At 43.8% G+C, this 19,610-nt stretch overlaps 1 protein-coding gene across 1 annotated transcript in view; it reads right to left on the bottom strand.

Annotated features, from left to right (window-relative positions):
* LOC138510811 (transmembrane channel-like protein 1) overlaps positions 1–19,610 on the bottom strand; it is a 534,459-nt gene that overhangs the window by 319,664 nt on the left and 195,185 nt on the right. Inside the window, exon 5 of the mRNA XM_069626507.1 lies at positions 9,612–9,710. Within this exon, the coding sequence (XP_069482608.1) occupies positions 9,612–9,710 (99 nt within the window). The remainder of the gene's footprint in view (positions 1–9,611; positions 9,711–19,610) is intronic.

Raw genomic sequence — 19,610 nt, 5'->3', positions numbered from 1 at the left:
GTAATATGAAAAGTGTATAAATGCTTCACTGGTTAGTTAAGCAGGTCAGCCTGCATAGTCTATTTTGTGCGTAATGAACCTAGGCATTACTAATTTGGACTGTTTACCCAAATTGTGGCCTCTACAGTACCTTGTTTCAAATTATGTTGTCCTAATCCTCTTGCTGGCTCTTAGCACTGCCCTCGCCTAAATTCATGTTACCCATCCACCTGTGAAGCTTATATCTGGCTGTGCTTTACATCTACTGCTCCGTTGAAATGTTGATATTTTCCTGCATTTGTGAATTTCAAATCTATGTGTTTTTTTTCAATCTGCTGCCCCGATGAAATGTTGATATTTCCTTGCATTTGTTAATCTGAAATCTGGGTGTGGTTTTGCAATCTGCTGCCCTGTTGAAATGTTGATACTTGTGTGCATTTGTGAATCTCAAATCTGGGTGTGTTTTTCAATCTGCTGTCCTGTTGAAATGTTGATATTTCCCTGCATATGTGAATCTTAAATCTAGGTGTGTTTTGCAATCTGCTGCCCTTGCCTAAACTCTGCTCTTAGACATTCTAAACCTTTGCCCTGTAAAATGCTGCCATTGTCTATGTGTATTTGATTTTCAAATCGGGGTGGTTTTTAATTAATCAGTTTCATGTTGAGTTGTTGCATCTCCTTGCTTCTGCCTGGAAACACCATATTGGGCATTTTGTAACCTTCTGGCCCTGGACATTGCTGCCATTTTCCAAGTGTGTTTGATAATCAGTGCTTTCCAACTACAACCTTGTTGGATAGTTGATTCTAGACGTGCCTTTAAACCTGGGCATTGATTGCTTTCTATTGGATTTTAGCGCTCACCCAGTCTGGGTACTTAGAATCCTGCTACCTTTTGCATATCCTGTTTAAAGCACTGTCTTCATCTGTGCCTGCATAGCTGCTAGGCCGCTTGGTGAGTTTATTCATGCACTGCGCAGCTCCCCTGCCTTTCATTCTCCCTCCTGCCATCCCCACTACTCACATGGCACTCTCTATATCCTCTATCTATTCGAACTGCTACTCTATCACCTATCCTATCTATCTCACGAAGTCTGGAAGAAAAAAGCCTAAAAGAGCTCTCCTGACCTCTAAACCAGGCCTACCTATTGCTGACACGAATATCAATGCTACTTCCCGGCAGACTACTACTGACATCCTCTTGTCTGTCTGCTCCATGGACCTATTGACCACCCACTTGGTCTGCACTCTCTCCCCTTTCTCCTCTTCACCCATTAATGGTGGAACTAGATGGGAAGTACTTTTGGCATACTTCTCCTCTAGGTGCATCATTAATTTCTATCACAATGGCACTATCATAGCCCAAGGTTCTCAACCTACCCATCTCCTTCTCGACTGGCGCCTGCCCTCTCTCATTAACTTACCCCCTTCTCCTGCTACCCCTCCTTCCTGCTCCCTAATCTCTCCATCACCACCAATTTAGCTACTTTGAATGCTTGTTCTGCTGTCAAACACTCATCTGACACTGTCTCAGTCTTGAAGACTTTGACCTTGATGTCCTTGTTCTTACTGAGATGTGGTTCAATGCCAGCTCCATCACTGCTCGTGACACTTTCCTTCCTGAGGTCTACAACTCCTCTCCAAACCATGCCCAACCGGCCCGGAGATGTAGAGGCCCTGATTTGACCTGTGTGAGTCCCTGCTTCTTTCATACCTACTCAATCCCACACCACTTTTGTATACATTGTCTGTAGGCTCGGGGTCTCACCTTCTCTATCACTCACCCTTGCTACCATCTCTGGCTCTATCCCTCTCTTCCTCTCTGAATGGGCCAACCTCACCTCCTCCCTCTTGACCTTCACTTCCAAACTCCTCCCCCTGGTTGACTTCAATATCCACCTCGACTCACCTAAATCAGCTATCTCATGGTTAGTTGACCACTGTAAATCCCTCTCTCTTAGTACTATTCTTTACGGTCCAACCCACTCAGCCGGACACACTCTGGATGACTTTATCTCTGGTGACATCCTTATCTCCAACCTGGTCACCAACCTCCTCCATTGGTCTAACCACTCTCTCCTACCCTCCCACTTGGGGCCCCTTGGCCCTCTGTCCGAGCCACCTCCTGCACTGCGAGTCTCCTTCGCCATCATTCGAACGATGAAGTAAGTGTCAATCGCTGCCTTTGCCACCACTTTCATCCCCCTACCATGCCTGCTTCTGACTCTCCCTCTGCCTCTGTCTTCGCTAACCTTCAACTCTCCATATCTAATGCCCTTGACATCCTTGCCCCTATCATGAGGATCTGCCTGAAGCCTGCCTCCAAGTGCGACGGATGGTATGACTCTGATCTAGCTACTCTGAAATCTAAGTGCAAAGTTGCTGAAAGAAAGTGGCAGACTTCGGGTTCAGCCTCTGACAAATTGGCCTGTCGCCTGCTCCAAAGGAAATATTGCTTTTCTATCTGCTCCAAGAATAGGGCCCACATCCAAGTGCGCATCACTGGTGCCACTAACAACACGGCTGAACTTTTCAAAATCTGAAAGGAACTCGCTAATCCAACTGCAGTCTTCACCTCTCTCCTTCCTTCCCAGGCTCTCTGCACTGCTTTGGCCTCCCATTTCACATCTAAAACTCAGGACATCCTGTCCTCACTCCCCACCACCCCTATCTTCACTCCAGCTCAAATGCCAGCCTTAGCTCCTCTCCCTCCACCACCGCACTCTCCTCCCTCCTGCCCATAACACCTGATGAGGTCTCTAAAGTTGTCAGCTCTATGAAGGTCTCATCCAAACAGGTGCCCCCATGTTCTTCTAGAACCATTAAGGACAAAATCTCCTCTGTCGCGCAGCTCTTGCCCACTTCTGTAACCACTCCTTCGCCACTGGCTCCTTCCTTCAATCCCTGAAGCAATCCCTTGTGCACCCTCTAATAAAAAGGCAGTCTGCTGACCACTCCTGCCTGGCTATTTATAGCCCTATGCCCACCAACCCCTTCCTGGGTAAACACTTGGAGAAGTTGGTCCTCCCCCGATTGATCCTTCATACCGAACTTGTCGGTTGCCTCCATGACCATCAATCTGGATTCTGGGCATGGAAACTGCTCTCCTGAACACCCGTGAAGACATGCTCACAAATCCTGACTCTAACTCTCCCACTGTTCTCATTCTCCTCAACCTCTCCTCTGCCTTTGAAACGGTCAACCATTCTATCCTCATAAAATGGCTCTGTGATACCCTCAGCATTACTGACCGGACACTGGATTGGCTGACCTATTTCCTCACTAACTGCCCTTCCCAGTTGCAACTGGGCCCTTTCTCCTCCTCCACCTCACTCTCTACCTGTGGTGTCCCCCAGGGCTCTATCCTATCGCTATGGCTTTTCCATATCTATGTTGCGCCTCTTTTTCACCTAATCTTCCCCTTCTCTCCTCATTTCCAGTGTTATGCTGATGACACACAGCTTGCCTTCAAGATTACCGCTACTACCTCCTCTTCCTCCTCTCTCATCCCTGATTGTCTGACAGCCACCCAGGCATGGTGGGCAGCTAACAATCTCTGTCTTAATGCCAGTAAGATACTTCTCATTGGGACACCTGCACCCTCTTTCCCTCCTTCCCTCTGGCCGCCCTCCTTGGGCCCTCTACCCTCACTATCCTGTGAGGCCAAAAACCTTTGAGTCATCTTTGACTCTGCTCTCTCCTTCACCCCTCACATCTTTGACCTTGCCAAGAAGGCCCATTTCCAGCTTCACCTCCTTTGAGGCATTCTCCCTTTCCTCACGTTTCCCCAGAACCTCATCGCCTCCAGAGCTCTGGTCCTCTCCAAGCTGTACTGCAACAGCATCTTCCTCAATCTCACCCTTTCCTCCCTAAGCCCCTTAAGCTAATACAGAATAGGGCTCCAAGACTTATTCTTGGCCTTCAAGCCCAGGGACCGTATCTCTCCAGCCCTTAAAACTCTCCACTGGCACCCGGTGGCCACAAGGATCAAATTCAAGAACCTGTGCATCATCCACAAGGCTTTCTGGGGCCTGGGATCACGTTATCTCCAACCTTCCCTCCCAAAATAGGTCCCTGCTAGAACCCTCCACTCCTCTAACTCCAACTCTCTGCTTGTCAAACGCTTCTGCAAGCAGAGTGGGGGTCAGATCTCTCTCTTCGGGTGGTGCCTCTCTTTGGAACAGCCTGCCTGCCCCTCTCAGCCTTGAGCCGGACCTCCTTGAGTTCCAGAACCTTCTCAAAACCCTGCTTTTCTCTACATCTTTCCCTATTTCCTTTCCCTACTAATTGCCCCACTGCCAATGAAACTGGAGGTCTGGTCCTTCATGAATCTCACAGGTCACCAGGCCCTTTATCCAGTCAACACCAGCACACCCTCCCCCCTCTCAGCACTGCCCTTGTGGGCCCCCTGCCTGACGGCTGTGCATCCCACCATTGGGATTCCTCTGTCTTAGCACTTAGCCAGTGGCCTCCTCCCTGGGTCCCATTTGCACTTCCTTCCGGGGCTCCCATTAGCACTTATCCATACCTTGCTCCCCCCCCCTTCCCTACCTCCTGCTCTTCTCTTAACTGCACTTTCAGGTCCAATCGTAACAAGGCCTAGAAGGAACACTTGTATAGTTTCTGTTTTTTCCACTGTTTTTTACTCCCCTGTTCCCTCCCCATTTTGTCTTGTGGTGCCTGGAAACACCATTCTGTTGTATTGGCGCCTAACAAATGATTAAAAATAAAATAAATAAATATGTGTAGCTTAGCTGCCAGGTACCCTGGTGTGCTACTCGTGGCTGCTTTATATATGATACATGCCATCTTGAATACTATCCTGGGCTGTAGAGGAAGCCAATGTAGTGTGTTTAGGATGGGAGTGATTCAGTCAAATTTCTGCGCACACGTAATAAGACATGCTGCAGCATGGTGGGCTGCTTTTAGGGGAGCCATGTGAGTGGCTGGGAGCCCTGTAAGGAGGGCATGTCCCCAATCGAGGTGCAAGACCAAAAGGGCCTGCACTATGGTCTGTAAATCCTGAAGAGGGATGAAGGGTTTGATTTTGCCAAGGGTGGAGATTTGGTGCCAGGCTGTATGGGACCTCTTGGTTATATGGTTCTAGAAGGGCAGGCTTCTGTCAGTGGTGATGCCTAAGTATTTTGCTGAATCTGAGAGTTACAGATGAAATCCTTCTAGGCACATATCATTGGGCCATTGTTGGAGAAGTTGTTGTTTAGTGGGGGCACTGATGAGGACAAATGTAGTCTTGCCTTGGTTAAGTTTGAGGTAGGCAGCCAACATCCAGGACTGGATAATGGCTAGGTAATCGTGAAGACGACTGATGTCCTGTGGGCTTTTTATCCTCATGTACAACTGAAGATTGCCGAGTATTGGTGCAAGGCTATATCAGGGTCTTTGAGGAGTATGCCCAGAGACTCCATGAAAAGGTTAAAAAGAATCATTGAGAGGATGGAGTCTTGGCAGACTGCGCAGGAGACTGGGAGTCAGCTAGAATGCAATGTGTTGATCTGGCCTGCCTGGTGTCTGCCCGAGAGGTAGGAGGTAAACCAATTCAGGACAGTACCTTTCAGTGAGGAGGGAGAGTAGGATATGGTGGTCGACTGTGTCAAATGCAGCCGAGAAGACAATGAGGATGAGGAGGCACCAATCGCCCTTATCCGTGATTTGGAGGGCATCATTAACCAGCTTAATGGTGGCCATCTCGATGCTAAACTTGGGATGGAACCCAAACTGATAGTAATTTAGAAGGTGTAGTTGGTTGATTCTTATGAGTAGTTGTGTAGTGACTACTTTTTCCAAGCTTTTGTCAATAAACGGAAGGTTTGTAATGGGCCAGCAGTTGGCCAGGTCATCTGGGTCGAGGGTCATTTTTGTCTGAAAGAAGTTGTAGAGACCAGAGTTTATGGTGTCTGGGAATTACCCTTTTTTGAGGGACGCAATTCAGATGCTTAGTAGTGGATTGAGCGTTGGGCCCATCAATTGTTAATAATGGAGTTTGGGATGATATAAAAGTAGGAAGTAGGTTTGAGTGAGGCGATTGTTTTTAGGAGGTCTGGAGGAGACATGCATGATATACGAAATCATGTGTGGAAGTGCACATACTGCTTTATGCCTATCGTTTGACAATAATATACTGCTATGTCTAGGCTCAGCAACAGTCAGTTCACGAGTTGTGCTCATAAAAAGAGGGTAACATTCATGAAAACGTACTCATTATATCTAATGTAAGGAACATCTGATAGCATGATGGCCATTTGTCTACAAGGAAGAGAGACTAGGGTGAAGGATGACAAAGAGGGACTAAGATGATGTGGGGGAGTGGGGATGGGATGAAGAAAAGGTAGACGGATTAAGAGGAGTAAAATGGATGATGAACAGTAAGAGTGAATAGTATGAGCAACATTTGTGACTATCATGAGGAATATGGAGTAGGAAGAATGGGGACTAGGATGAGGAAGAGGAACTAGGATGATGAAAAAGGAAGAGAGCACAGCAAAAGGATGAGGTACTAGCATAAATCTTATAAAAGAGGAACTAGGAGCAAGAAATACCAAGATGGAGAAGAGGCACAAGGGAGAGAGACTATAATGAAGAACAGAAACTAGAAAGAAGATGAGAATGAGGGCCTATGACAAATTTGGGATGGATTTCGTCGAAGCAGTGTTAAATATTGGGTAGATTTTAAGTTCGATTTTTATCACAATTTTTGATATTTTTTAAATTAATATTTAGTGATGTATCCAAGGACACGGGAAGAGGCAGAGAATGAGGGGTGATAAAAAGGGGCAGGAACAAGGGAAATGGACTAGGATGAGGGGCATGGACTAGACATGTGGCCCACATTTGGAAGAAGGAAGAGGAAGATGAAGTGAAAGTGGGACTAGGAACCCAGGCTAGTAAGGGGAAGATAAACTAAAATTAGGAAAAAGGGGGACTGTGATGAGGAAAAAGAGGAACTTGATAAGGAATGAGAGGGACGTGTAAAAAGCAGGAGAGATAAGGAATGAGGGACAAGAAAAAACTGTTAGGTCAAGAGTGAGGGATTCAAAAGATAGACTAGGACAATAGACTAGAATGAGGACAAGGGATAGAGTAGGATGAAGACAAGGGAGAAAGATAAAGGCAAATGAAAGTGGATGTGGAATGATGATGAGGGACAGGACCAGAAAGAGGAAGATGAAGATGAAGAGAAAGGGGGGCTGATATGAAGAGGGACCAGGTTGAGACAAGAGGATGAAAGTAGGGGAACAAGGATGAGTGACAAAGATGATGGACACGGACTAGGGATATTGAGGGTCATTACAGGTCTGGCAGTAACCCGCCAGTACTACCGGCGGGTTGCTGTCGAACTGTAACACTGTTTCCACTGCCTGAGATCCTGGTGCCACCAGGACATTACAAGTCCCGGCGGACCAGGATATCAGGCGGCGGAAAAAGTTGTTCCCCATTCCCATGGAGCCCCATAGGACTCCATGGGGGTGGGTAAATAGAAGCAGCGGCACCATTGCGGGCTCTACGACTCCTTCAGGCAGACTTGAAGTGTGGCGGTCTGGAATGGGTGCTGGTACATTGCTACCGGCACCCCTAATTCTGGACAGCCACACTCGTAAAGAGGCCCCTTGACTGGGAAGAGGGACAGGGACTTGGAAAGGGGAAGGTTTAAGGGGGACTAGGGCAAGGTTCTTAACAATAAATTAGGACAAGGAGGAGGCACTAGGGTGACCAAGAAGAGGGAATCCGATGAGGATGAAGAGGAACTTGAAAAAGGAAAGACAAGTGAGGGATGATGGACAAGATAGAGAAAAGAGATGAGAAAGAGAGATTATGATGAGGTAGACATACAAGGAAGTAGGATGTAGAAGTAGGTCTATGGTGAAGGAGCTGCACTAGGACAAGGAAGCAGGATTAGGATGATGGATGAGCATGAGTCAAGAAGACAAAGAAAGTGGTGACAGAACAAGACAAGGGACTAGTATGTGGTAAGAGGACCATCAAGAACCAGGAAGAGAGAATATGATGAGGACCAGGAAGAGGGAATATAATGAGGAAAAGGGACTAGTAAGAGGGACATGGGTGAGAACAAAAGACTAGAAGAAGGAATAGGACATGGACAAGATACCAGGATGTAGAACATGGATTGGGATGTGTAAGAGACAGAGGAATAGTCCAAGGAAGAGTAACATGAACTATGTATTAGACTCCAGAAATGACAGAGATCTGCAGGTTTCATTTTTTTACTCATGCCTACACTGAGATATACTGGCTGAAGAATGCATGATGAGTGGCAAACGATAAAACATAAAAATATCAGATGGTGCTAATGCATGCCAGTTTCCATGTCTATCAATGTTTCTCCAAATCAATATCCGTTCCCTTGTCTCTCTCTCTCTGCACAAATTGGTTCCTGCAAGGTGGTGCTGAAGTATCATCGTATGTGCCAAAACAAAAGAAAGGTTTGGATGACAAGCAACAAGGTGACACGTCTGCATATTCATATTGTCATCTTCTGTATGTTTGGCACCAATGGAGTGAGATTTTGAGACATTTAAAAGAGTTCTGATATATTCTGCATGCTAAAATGCCAACCTCTTTGACACAACTCTGTGTGTTTCAGAACAGCCACAAGCACTACATGTGAAAATGAACACGGGGATTGTTTCTCCTAGATTGCCACTGATTCTATTGGAAAATAAATTCTGACGCCTAAACGTGTTTGATCATTGTGATGGGTATAAACAATCCTGCAAGTGTGAGTTGTTGTCAGACTTGTGTCAGGGATTTGCCATCTATGGCTCAGAATATGTTAATAGCAGATTATGTTGCACTTTTCTTTGGAACGGAAAGGTGCTGGGAGAACTAGAAATGGCACAACAATCATAATATTGGTCTTAGCTATTAGGTGGTGCTAAAGTGCCACCTATAAACCAACACTATTGCGTTTGAGTACAGCTAAGAGGCAGATGGGATCAGAAGAGACACAACGTGTGTAGGTGTTTGGTTATTTATCCATACAATACCTGACCATGGCCATCCTAATCAGCATGGCCATTCTTACCCACGTCCTCCCCTGCCCACCCAAAACACATCATCATGGGAGCTCTCTGGCTTTTTTCAAGCAGTGACATCAAACTGTGCGCTCAAAGTGCCTGACCGTTTTACTTTAAAGTTGTCTTCTGAGCGTTAAGGGCTTAATTTGAGTTGTAAATGTGTTAGTGGTGTAATCAAAAGGTCTTAACCAACTGTACCTTCAGCCAGCTGATTTATAAGCAGTATGTGTGTTCTTCACTGAAGTCCTGTTAAAGCAAATATTGGCACAGTCAATAGTGTTGGCTTGTGCAGTTATTAGATAAGCATATGCCAGGTACTGCTATTATGTGCCGGCCGGGTAAGTGTGCCAATTTGCAGTTTCTACTACTAATGGCCAGTTAGTACCATTACACCCTAGCCTGCCAAATGCCGATCCCATGCCTACACAAAAGACGCAACTGTTGCCACTGCCAATACATGTTTTTTCATTGACCCATTTATGTCATCTTCAGTTTTTCGGTTTGCTCTTTTCTAAATATACTAATAGTTAATTCTGGAAAAAGTGTTATGATAAAAAAAATGTAGTACAGTGCTATACTTACACTGAAGTCCCACAACGTGGCAAAGTTCATAGCATTTGCTTCTTCAGCCCTGGGAACCGTTTTTCGGGGAATGGATCCGTATGGTTTTCCCATCAATGCCTGGTTTCCAAAGTGTAACAAAGAAAACATAATCATTAAATACTACATTCAAACTATTGGCGTTCTGAACATTTCAAGAAATCGATTCACTGGCAGAAATTGTTGTGACAGTGCTGCCAAATAGGAGTCCGCCCACCCCTCTCACCCACGTCCCGAGCTCACTCAGCAGTGCACACATGAACAAGTATTTGGCTCACCGGTAAATGGTCAATACGTGACTAGTAACACAATCGGACTGCACATGGATAAAACATGTGTTCTAAACCGAGCCTGTGTCCAAAATCAGCTCGGAAGGAGCACTCTATAATCTAATCCATTCCTCTAATTTCTGGTCTGCGTGAAGGAGTTCAGCTGCGAGGGAGCTGAAGTGAGACACTTGTAGTTGTATCCGGCCCTGTCTGACGCCTGAGGCATCGTGGAAGCACTTGCCTGTTTCTTGCATCCTCGTGCACTCTCCTCGCTAGAGTGCCTGCTGCGCTACGACCCTAGCAGAAGGTAACCGCTCTGGCGGCAGGTGAGTGGGGGGCGGGGCAAATGTGCGGTGGATCTGTAGTTTTATGGTAACCACGGCAGAGCCTTTCGGGGACGTGAAACTATTTTGAAGCAAGGCAAAGCAGCGATTGGTACGATTTGGAAACAAAGCCCAACCTAGTCAGATACTACATGGTTCGCTGGGCCTTACACATGTTCAAGAGGCTAGTGAGTCACACGTGAGCAGTCTGTAGTTGCAGTCTGGCATCTATGGTTTGCTGTCCAGTGCAGCCCGGTGTTCCCTATTCCTCGCTGCATGGAGCCATTACAACTGATTGATGTATCTGTACCCGTACCTGTACTGGAGGCACAGAGGGGCGAGCCTGTGAGGAGTGCTGGTAATAAGCAGACAATTGGCCTTTGAGCTGCGTGGGGAGATTTTTCCACGCAAGTATCTGTCAGCTGTTCTTTGCCGAACAAACTATTACTTCCCACAGAGTGACTGCGGGCCTTCAACCTCTGCACCCTGTAAGGAAATCATACTCCTGCAAGCAACTATTAGTTAATGTTAATATTAAAGGATATTTGTACCGCACACTATCATCACCAGAGTGGTCCCCTGCCGCTCTGATGGCTCTGAAAAGGAAAGGGGGGAAAGATAGTGGGAATAGGCTGGAAAAGTGCAAGAGAGCATTGATGTGCTGTTGGCGGCTTCAGCCTGGTAACTCTGTTGGCTGAGCTTGTGGTGTTTTCCGGTCGGTAGTCGTCGTGTGCTGTTGTGCGAGTCTATGTGTGGTTTGTTTTGTTGTTGCAGTGTAGTGAGGTTTGAGCGGATTGTTGTGTTGTAGGCCTGTGGTTGTGTTTGGTTAGAGTTTGAGAGGTGTATGTAGAGGGTGAAATTGTTAGTAGATTACTGTTGAAAATACTGTATACAGGTTTTGCAGAGTGATTGTGGGCTTTTAGCTGGTGACCTTTGTAGGGAAATGACTTTCTTACAAGCAAGTGTCAGCAGAATATTGTAGAACATACTGCGAACAGTTTTCACACAATGACTCTGGGCTTTTAGCTTTTGAGCTCTGTTGGGAACAACATTATTGTTAGTAATAGTGAGCCAACTTTGTACAACATAGAGAGGGTGCAGCCAATCTGCTTTTGCATTTGTTTGGCATCTGTTTTTATTGTAAACCTTAGCAACCTAGAGAAACAGAATACCTAATGGTTATTTTCCATTGTGTGAGGCTGTGAGTTGTTCTTGTGACATCGGCGTTGAATCTAAAAATCCGGGAGTGTTGTCTCGCTGCGCTACGGTGTTGCTGCGGTGTTGCTGCGGTGTTACTGCGGTGCAGCAGGAAGGCCTTCATTTGTCAATACTTGTTTATCTTAGTATGTGAGTTGATCTTGGCATAGAGTTGAAGCGGTGAAGTACCTTACTTCAGTTTGGGGGTATTTCCGGCGGGGTACCTACGGCTGGCTAGGTGTGCATCTCAGTGATTTCTTACCCTTAGTTTGTCTTGGTTGGAAATGAAACTACGCGTGGTGAGAAATGCTACAACTTAATGTCTACAGATAAGACATTGCTGGATAACGAAGTGGTACAGGTGGAGAAAATGAAGCGAAAGGCTGATTGTCGCTAAATAACCTCTTTCTATCCACAGGTGCTGTCTAAAATGTTTAGTCAGGCCCTTACTGGAGGGCAATCGATAACACACTCGGTTCTGGTTGCAAATGCGAATGACTGTGGCGATAGTTGCAACATTGCTGGCCTTGTCCTGAGCGATGTAGACAGATAGGCCAGAATTTCTTTTATGGACATATGTCGAAGTCTTGAAGACGAAATTCATGCATTGGAAGTACTGCCCACTCGCTTGAGGCGTCACCTAGACTGTTTGATTCACCATTAAATCATGACAGTGCTGCTTTAAATTTTCCTGACTTATCAAACTCCCTTCAACTCAGAGATGCTACCTATACTCAGGGAAACACCACTCCCTCGCATCAGTTTAATGCAGGGAAGACGTTGTGTCTATCACCTCAGTTTAATGAAGGACGACTTTTTCCAATAATGCACTGGAAGTGGAGAACAGCCCTCTTATTGCTCTGAATTTGGTGTTACAGTCATTTATTAGACTCTATGACACTGATGTTTTGGAAGTAAGATCTAACACCCATACCCTAAATGAAATTAAAACTCTCCTACTGACAGGCAATCTTTCTATCACCAGGAAATAGCTCTTCTGCACCAGAGGCACATTGGAAGAGAGTGACGTAGCACGTCCCACATTCGAAATGAAATCAGCTTCGAGTTAGATAGTAAAAGCAGATAATAAACAGAATAATTGTACCGATTTAAAAAACTAAGAATATGAATGGACAAACTAAACATAACAACAGAGGATCTAGGACATTTCTGAGAAAGATGCGTAATTCCTCTAGGATAGAAAATGCCCTTAATTAGTCATACAATATGCCTTTGATGCCTGAGGTAATTGTCATTAATGATGCTCCAACTCAGACTGAGTGTCAGAGCAGTAAGGGGCAAGATATGAAAGTTTAGAAACATCAGGTGAACACGAGGAGAGGATCAAGCTTAGGAAGTCTGGAGGTTAAAAAAAGACAATAACTCATGTAAAAAACAGTTTCACACAAAACACAGATTAAAAAGATGGTTCTGCACAACTATCAGGAATGACGATAGAGTAATTGAAGAGGTTACTGGGGACTTGGGAGAAGAGCGTGGCACGGAAACAAAAGTTTTGAACCAGGATAAAGTCAAAAAATGAGGTAGAAATTGAAGTACGTGATGTTGTTGTGACACGTCTGCATGCAAATGGCATGAATGTTGATCGGATTGAAAATTTGGTAGAGAGCTTGACTAGAGAGATGAAAAAGAATACTTGTAACAATAAAGAGAGACACGTAATGTCATTTATTGTGAAACAAACTCAATTGGTATCCAGCCTACAGAGTCGAAATCTTTTGTTTTTGAATCAGTAATGGCTAATGAAATAAATTTAACTTTAAATAGGTCTAAAATTCTGTCCCTATTATCATTGATACCTGAACTGTCAACAATAGCATCCAAAGATTTGAAGTGTGTGTGATTGTATGATCGTAAAGAATTAGTTAAATGTGAAGTTGTCATGCTGAGTTCCTAAAAAGGGGGGTGTGATTTTTATGAGAAAAGGTTGGTCATTAATGAGGATGAGCGAGGGATAAATAAGTGTAAAGGGATTACTTAGAATCTGAATATAAAATGTTTTTAAAGTGAAGGTGGAGGAGGCAAGTCACTATTGATTTTGAACCAGCTGGTTGGGCCCTGCTTACATCATTGCTCAAATTCCTTCCTTCCCAAGGTTCAGTGTGAAAATAAAAGTACATAATAAATGTTATCTTGGAACATACGAGGCCATAATAGTTTTCTAGATGAAGAAATTAATACAACATTTCTTGAACATGATCTTGTATGCCTACAGGAAACATGGCTGCTGTCCGCTCCGATCTTTGATGTTTTTAGTGATTGTGATAACTATGCTAAAAAAGGACCCGTTGGTCATCCGAAAAGGGTTTACTAACTGCAATAAGAAACATTCAGGGCCGCAGAGTAGTGAAAATGGGATGTACTTCAGACTCACTAATATGTACCATAATTTCAGATCACCTAGGCGAAATGTCTGTCTCCATCCTAGTAATTAATGTCTATTATAATCCTGCTTGTGCAGACCTAGATGACATCATTAATGACATCAACATTGTGTTAGTTGATTTTACCAGTCTTCCTGTGAAGCGACTAATAATTATTGCAAGCGATTTTAACAGCGTTTGCCCCCATACAGATCTGGACGTAGTAAACCTAGGCAAGTGGATTAATATGTCTGGTGACTTTTGCCAGAATTCACATGTGATAAAAACAGTAATGGATGTATCTGGGCAACTTTTTTAGCAAGGTGGGGTTTTCATCAATTGAATACACTATTTAAGAAATAAGACATACCATCACCAACTGGGTTTGGAATCGGCCATGAATCTATTATAGACTATATTTTAATGGAGAATATTGATGTCCTCCAAATAAGATACCTTGAAGTAACAAAAACCCATAGAAGTGATCATGCCATTCTGTCCGCCTCTGTTTTTTCTTCGAAGAGGGAGCCGGTTGTGGACAAATCTAAGTGTGTCAATTTGGTCACAAATGCTTCGGGGAATAGGTCAGCACAATTTTCTAGAAATAGTTAACCAGTCAATAAGTCGATATCCACGTGGTGGTATACTATTGACAAAATAGAGAAACATTTTAGGTGTACACCATGTGAATTCTCTAATATATTGTCAATGCTCAAATAAATAACTCATTCTCTTTCATGTTCAAAAAAATTGAATTTTGATGAAAGACTATTTCTAATAATAAATAAAGAGATTAACGCTAAGAAACTCTTACTCAGATATAATGTGAGGTGAGCAAAAAAAGTGATGGGTAATTGGCATTTGAAAAAAGACAGAGATTCGATCTCTCACTAACAAGTATAAGTCGTGTTTGAGAAATCAAGCTTCTGACTTGTATTTAGACTAACCAAGAACTGCTGTCTGACATAATTAAGTGCAATTCTCAGTCAATGTGGTGGAGGTTAAATTTCAAACAAAACAATCGGGCCTGTAAACAATCTTCTACTATATCAGAAAATGACTGGGTTGAACCATCACAAGACCACGTTTTGGAATGACAGTTGCTTTGTTAGTAGCAACTGTATACAAAATACCAATGAATTCATCTGGAACTATGATTTCGACATAGATCAAATTACATATGTAATAAATCATTTGGGAAATTCTAGTGCTTGTGGGCCAGATAGAATGATGAATAGTCTCCTGAAATTTGAACCATTACTATGGTCGGAAATTCGATTCTGACTGTTTTCAGAGATTGCTAAAATGGGTAGTATCCCTCCATCTTGGCAGACTACTATTGTTGTGCACCTTTTTAAAAGAGGAGTTAGGAGTGACCCACTGAGGTATCATCCCCTCTCCTTAACTGATGTGTCCTCAAAGATTTTTTCCACTCTCCTTTTAAGGGAAATTTCTAAATGGATTGATATTCAGGGAATATTTACTCCCTTGCAGATGGGTTACCGAAAAGGAGTGAGTACTGTTTTGAGTGGTATTACACTATCACCGTGTCGAGCTCAAGCAGGGAGAAAGACTGTGAGGACTTTATATGTTCCAGTATTGGATATCTCATCCACATTCGACAATGTAGATTTTAGCAATTTATGGAGTAAACTGGAGAAACTTGGAATGCAGCATGGTCTAGTGACGATGCTGCAGTTACTCCATGTCGAAAACAGTATAAAAATTAGATTAAATGCAGAAGGTGATTTATTGAGAGATAAACCAACAAACAAAGGAGTACAACAAGGTTGCGTGCTAGCCCTGACTCTTTTTAATCCATATATGTCAGACCTTTGGCACTGTACTAATGAATGGAACATGTATTCTCCCAGATGTGGTTGTCTTAGTATTAGCTGCATTGCATATGCAGATGACCTGATTCTTTTGGACTTTACGCCTGCTGCTTTACAGCAGGCTTTATGTGAAATTTCAAAGTATTTAAAGGTGAATCTTGTAATACTTAACCTCTGAAGTCCAAGATTATGGTAATCTCCCATAAAAGGTTATAAAAACATATGTTTGGAGTGTTAACAATACCAGAGTTCAGGAAACATATGGCTTCTGTTACTTGGGCTTTCTGTTCACCAACAATGATTTATTTACACAATTGAATAAGAGATTAGAGGAAAAATAAGAATGTGCACCCCTATGATTAGAGTAATTCATAGGCGGTTTTGCGCATATTCACTAATATCCTTTATAGAATTCTTAAGGTTAAAGGTGACTCCAATTGTTATGTATGGGATACAATGAATGTACATGACTAGTAGAACAACTCTGGACACACTAGAGCGCCAACTCTTAAAGGAAGCTCTATGTATACCTAAATATGTTCTAATAAGTGTGATCAGATTGGAGCTAGGCCTCCAATCTTGGTGGTCTACTTACATCTCTAGAGCCTGTCTCTATATCTAAAAATAAGTAGAGCTGACAACTCTGGTGTAACTCCCTTTCTAAGAAAAATGGTAGATACTGATACAAATGACTTTACTAAACTGTTTAGAAAGAGGTGCTTATATTTTATTACATTAATGGATATAGATAAGACGGACGGTATCTCATTCTGTTTTGAAAAACATATTCAAGAAATGGGATACGATTCAGGACACTGCAGACCTGCAAAGACTGAAAAGATAAAATACCCAAAGTCGGTAGTATGTCCCAAGTGTAAATTTGTGACTGTATCTGAAAATATTTCCTTCAGCAGCAGACTGAATTGTTTACCTATGCTAGAAATTCTAGGACCTCATTTGAACATACCCCAGGAACTCAGATCTTGCAGACTTTGAACAGAACAATGCACAGAGTCACCTTTCCACTTGCTAATTGACTGTACTACACTGACCAAGTTTATAATTGTACATTTTAAATCGCACGTCAATTCAATTGCGTGTGTGAATGGACATTTCCTATGGAAAAGTCTTATGACAAGTGCACAAATGTATTTACTTTTAGCTGTTGTACATATTTTAAAACACATTCTTGGTGAATTTACACAGGTCACAACTCAGGGAGAAGATCATTTAGGTGTAGTTTTATGAATGTGTGTACTTCTTCTCTTAGTGAATGATTGCCATGCATGTAATGAAATTGGTTTGATGAAATATTCATTGTATTTGTGTAATGCGTGTATAAGGTATTGTTTTTACCAAATATGCAACAATAAATTAAAACAATAAAAATAAATTAATAATGAAATCTGGGTATACCCTTTTATGATTCATTGCACTGTGCAGTAGAAAAGCAACCTGCTTCAGTTGCTTACCCTGGGTCCCAGTCACAAGCAGACAATATTGGATTGTATATTTTCTATCGGATGTCCTACTTGACTTCTTTGCTAGATCCAAGCACGCACCACCGCATTATCATGTGATCTCAAGGTGGAGTAATGTAAAAATATGATGTTTCAACAAAAACAGCCTGAAAAGCTTAAGTAAGAAAGGCCATACTTGAAAACCTTTTCAAATACCACAGCTGTCTAAAAAATATGAATTTGCAAAGTCAGTAGATATCGCCATTAAAATGAAGAAGCTGCAATATTTTTATTTGTTGGTTTTGGAAATACTGTGGGCCTGATTCACAGACCGTTTTTCAATGGGATTGCGCCATTATAAAACGCTTCTGTGAATAAGACCCTATGTTTCTATTTCCAATCAGTAAGTTAACCACTTTACTGTCGAGGACATCTGCGTCGTTGGCGAACCGCTAAAAATGTGCTACAGCATTTCAGCCATATTCTAAAAGGAGTATGCCCTCCACCCCACGTCACCCAAAACATGAATTGGCATAGTATTTTATTTTATATTTATAGGATGAGATATTAATTCTTTAAAACATTATTGGCACTCTTAAAATTATATTTAGGGTAATTTGAGGGAGAACAGGGCTGGGCTGGGCTGGAAGCATTATTTTCTATTATTAAATCCCTGACTTGACCCAATAATAAACCTAAATATTGATGTCCAATTGTTTCATGACGGATGCCTTTAAAATCCAACAGTCCTAGAGTTTTGGATTTGATCCAGGTGCACTACCCACAGGGCCTTAACAAAGGGCAAGGCGCTGTAATTAGTGCAGACAGAATTAAAGTGGCCAGGCACAGGCACAGTAATGCCTTATGTGCCATACCTGCAAGCCCATGTCCTGCAGTTAGTATGTAGAGTGGTAAAGTAACATGGGCATCAGTAGAGTGCCTGTGACCTCTCTGCAGACGTTGCCTGGGGCATTGTATCCAATGGGCATGGCAACATGACTGGCACTATCAAGCAGTAGTGTGCCTGGGGAATGGCAGCAATCCATGTCATGAGGGTAGTGCAGTCAGCAGCGAAAACAGCCGGCCCTGTCCCATGAGTAATCCCTGGAGGAATAACCACAGATGGTACCTAAATATTTTGATGGGGATATAGTGGATAGGTTATATCATACCACAATAAAAGAGCCCCTGGAACTAGAATGGCATACAGAGGTATGGGTGGACCTGGAAGGAGACGGGTGATGTATATACATGACCTGCACACCAGATGAGTATGCTAGAAGGGGGGAAAGCGTCCGAGGGGTTTGCAGGGCTTGGATGCCAATAAAGGGAACACCGGCCTGGGAAGAAGCAGTGTTAGCTGAGAAGGAGCGCGAGCGGTTGGGGGAGCTAAGGTATTCATTAGTTAAGTAATGAAAGGGGGGAAATGTAGGGGAGGACAGGTCAATAGGACCCCCCCTCTCCACTACATCTCCTACCCCGGTGAAGACTCATGACTCGTCTGCAGCCCACCGGCCCCGGACCCAGGCAGCGGGATAGCTGCAGACCGACACGTGAGGCTGCACCACCACATTATGTGGCAGAGCACAGACGCCATCTTGTACTAAGCTAACTCCATTTTGTTAGAAATGTTTAGACATAACCCAGGCAGAGCCAACGTACACACAGAAAGCTGCAGCTTGACCCCCACTCGGCTGCGCTCACAGAGGCCCACACTTCCCCAACCCCCTGCCGCATGGCAGATCCGCTGAGGACTCGTTCTCACAAGCCACCAGACACGAACAAACAACAAAATAAAACACTGTAGCTGTTAACCTTCCCCAGTACATCATTGCCCCAGCCATGAATGGGAACATTAAGAAGTAACTGAAACCAGCCCAAACATGCATGCCCTGAGCCTGTACCAAGCCCCCAGCGTTAGACTGTGTGGCGCCCTACACCCCTGCCTACCCCGAGGACTCTTGTAATGGGTAGAAACCATTTATGTAATATATGTCGTGTTGACTAACGTTCGCTGCTAACGTGAAGAAGAATGGGTAAAGAGTAATATGCAACATATATTGTTTATAATGTGAAGATGTACAAAGACTGGATAACTGATGACAATATGCAATAATATGTGTTGTTCTCTTTACACATACACCTGCCTAACGCTACCTCATGTTCATATGTCAACTATAGATGTGAATTGTTGTACTTAAAGGTCTGGCCCCCAGTTAGTATCCCCTCTAATGCAAATGCATACGAGTCCCCTTAGAGACCCCACGTGTTGTTATTCGCCCCTCACCCACGGGACAGTACACCGCCTTGTGCAGGATGCCGAGCACAGAGCTGCAAGGCCATCTCCCCCTCCTCCCGCCCAGGCCTTCCAGAGATAGCTGGTGTTCAAACAGCACAGCCTCGCCCCCCCTCCCGACCTGGCTGGACCCATTTCATGCATCCGCCTCCCCCATGTCAGAGGCCGCCACAGCCTGACACCATGACTTACGAGCTACCTGGTCCTAAATCCCACC

This window comes from Ambystoma mexicanum, chromosome 6p, assembly GCF_040938575.1.
Source record: "Ambystoma mexicanum isolate Mex_15411 chromosome 6p, UKY_AmexF1_1, whole genome shotgun sequence".
Taxonomy (NCBI): domain Eukaryota; kingdom Metazoa; phylum Chordata; class Amphibia; order Caudata; family Ambystomatidae; genus Ambystoma; species Ambystoma mexicanum.
This window is presented reverse-complemented; position numbering and strand designations above follow the sequence as displayed.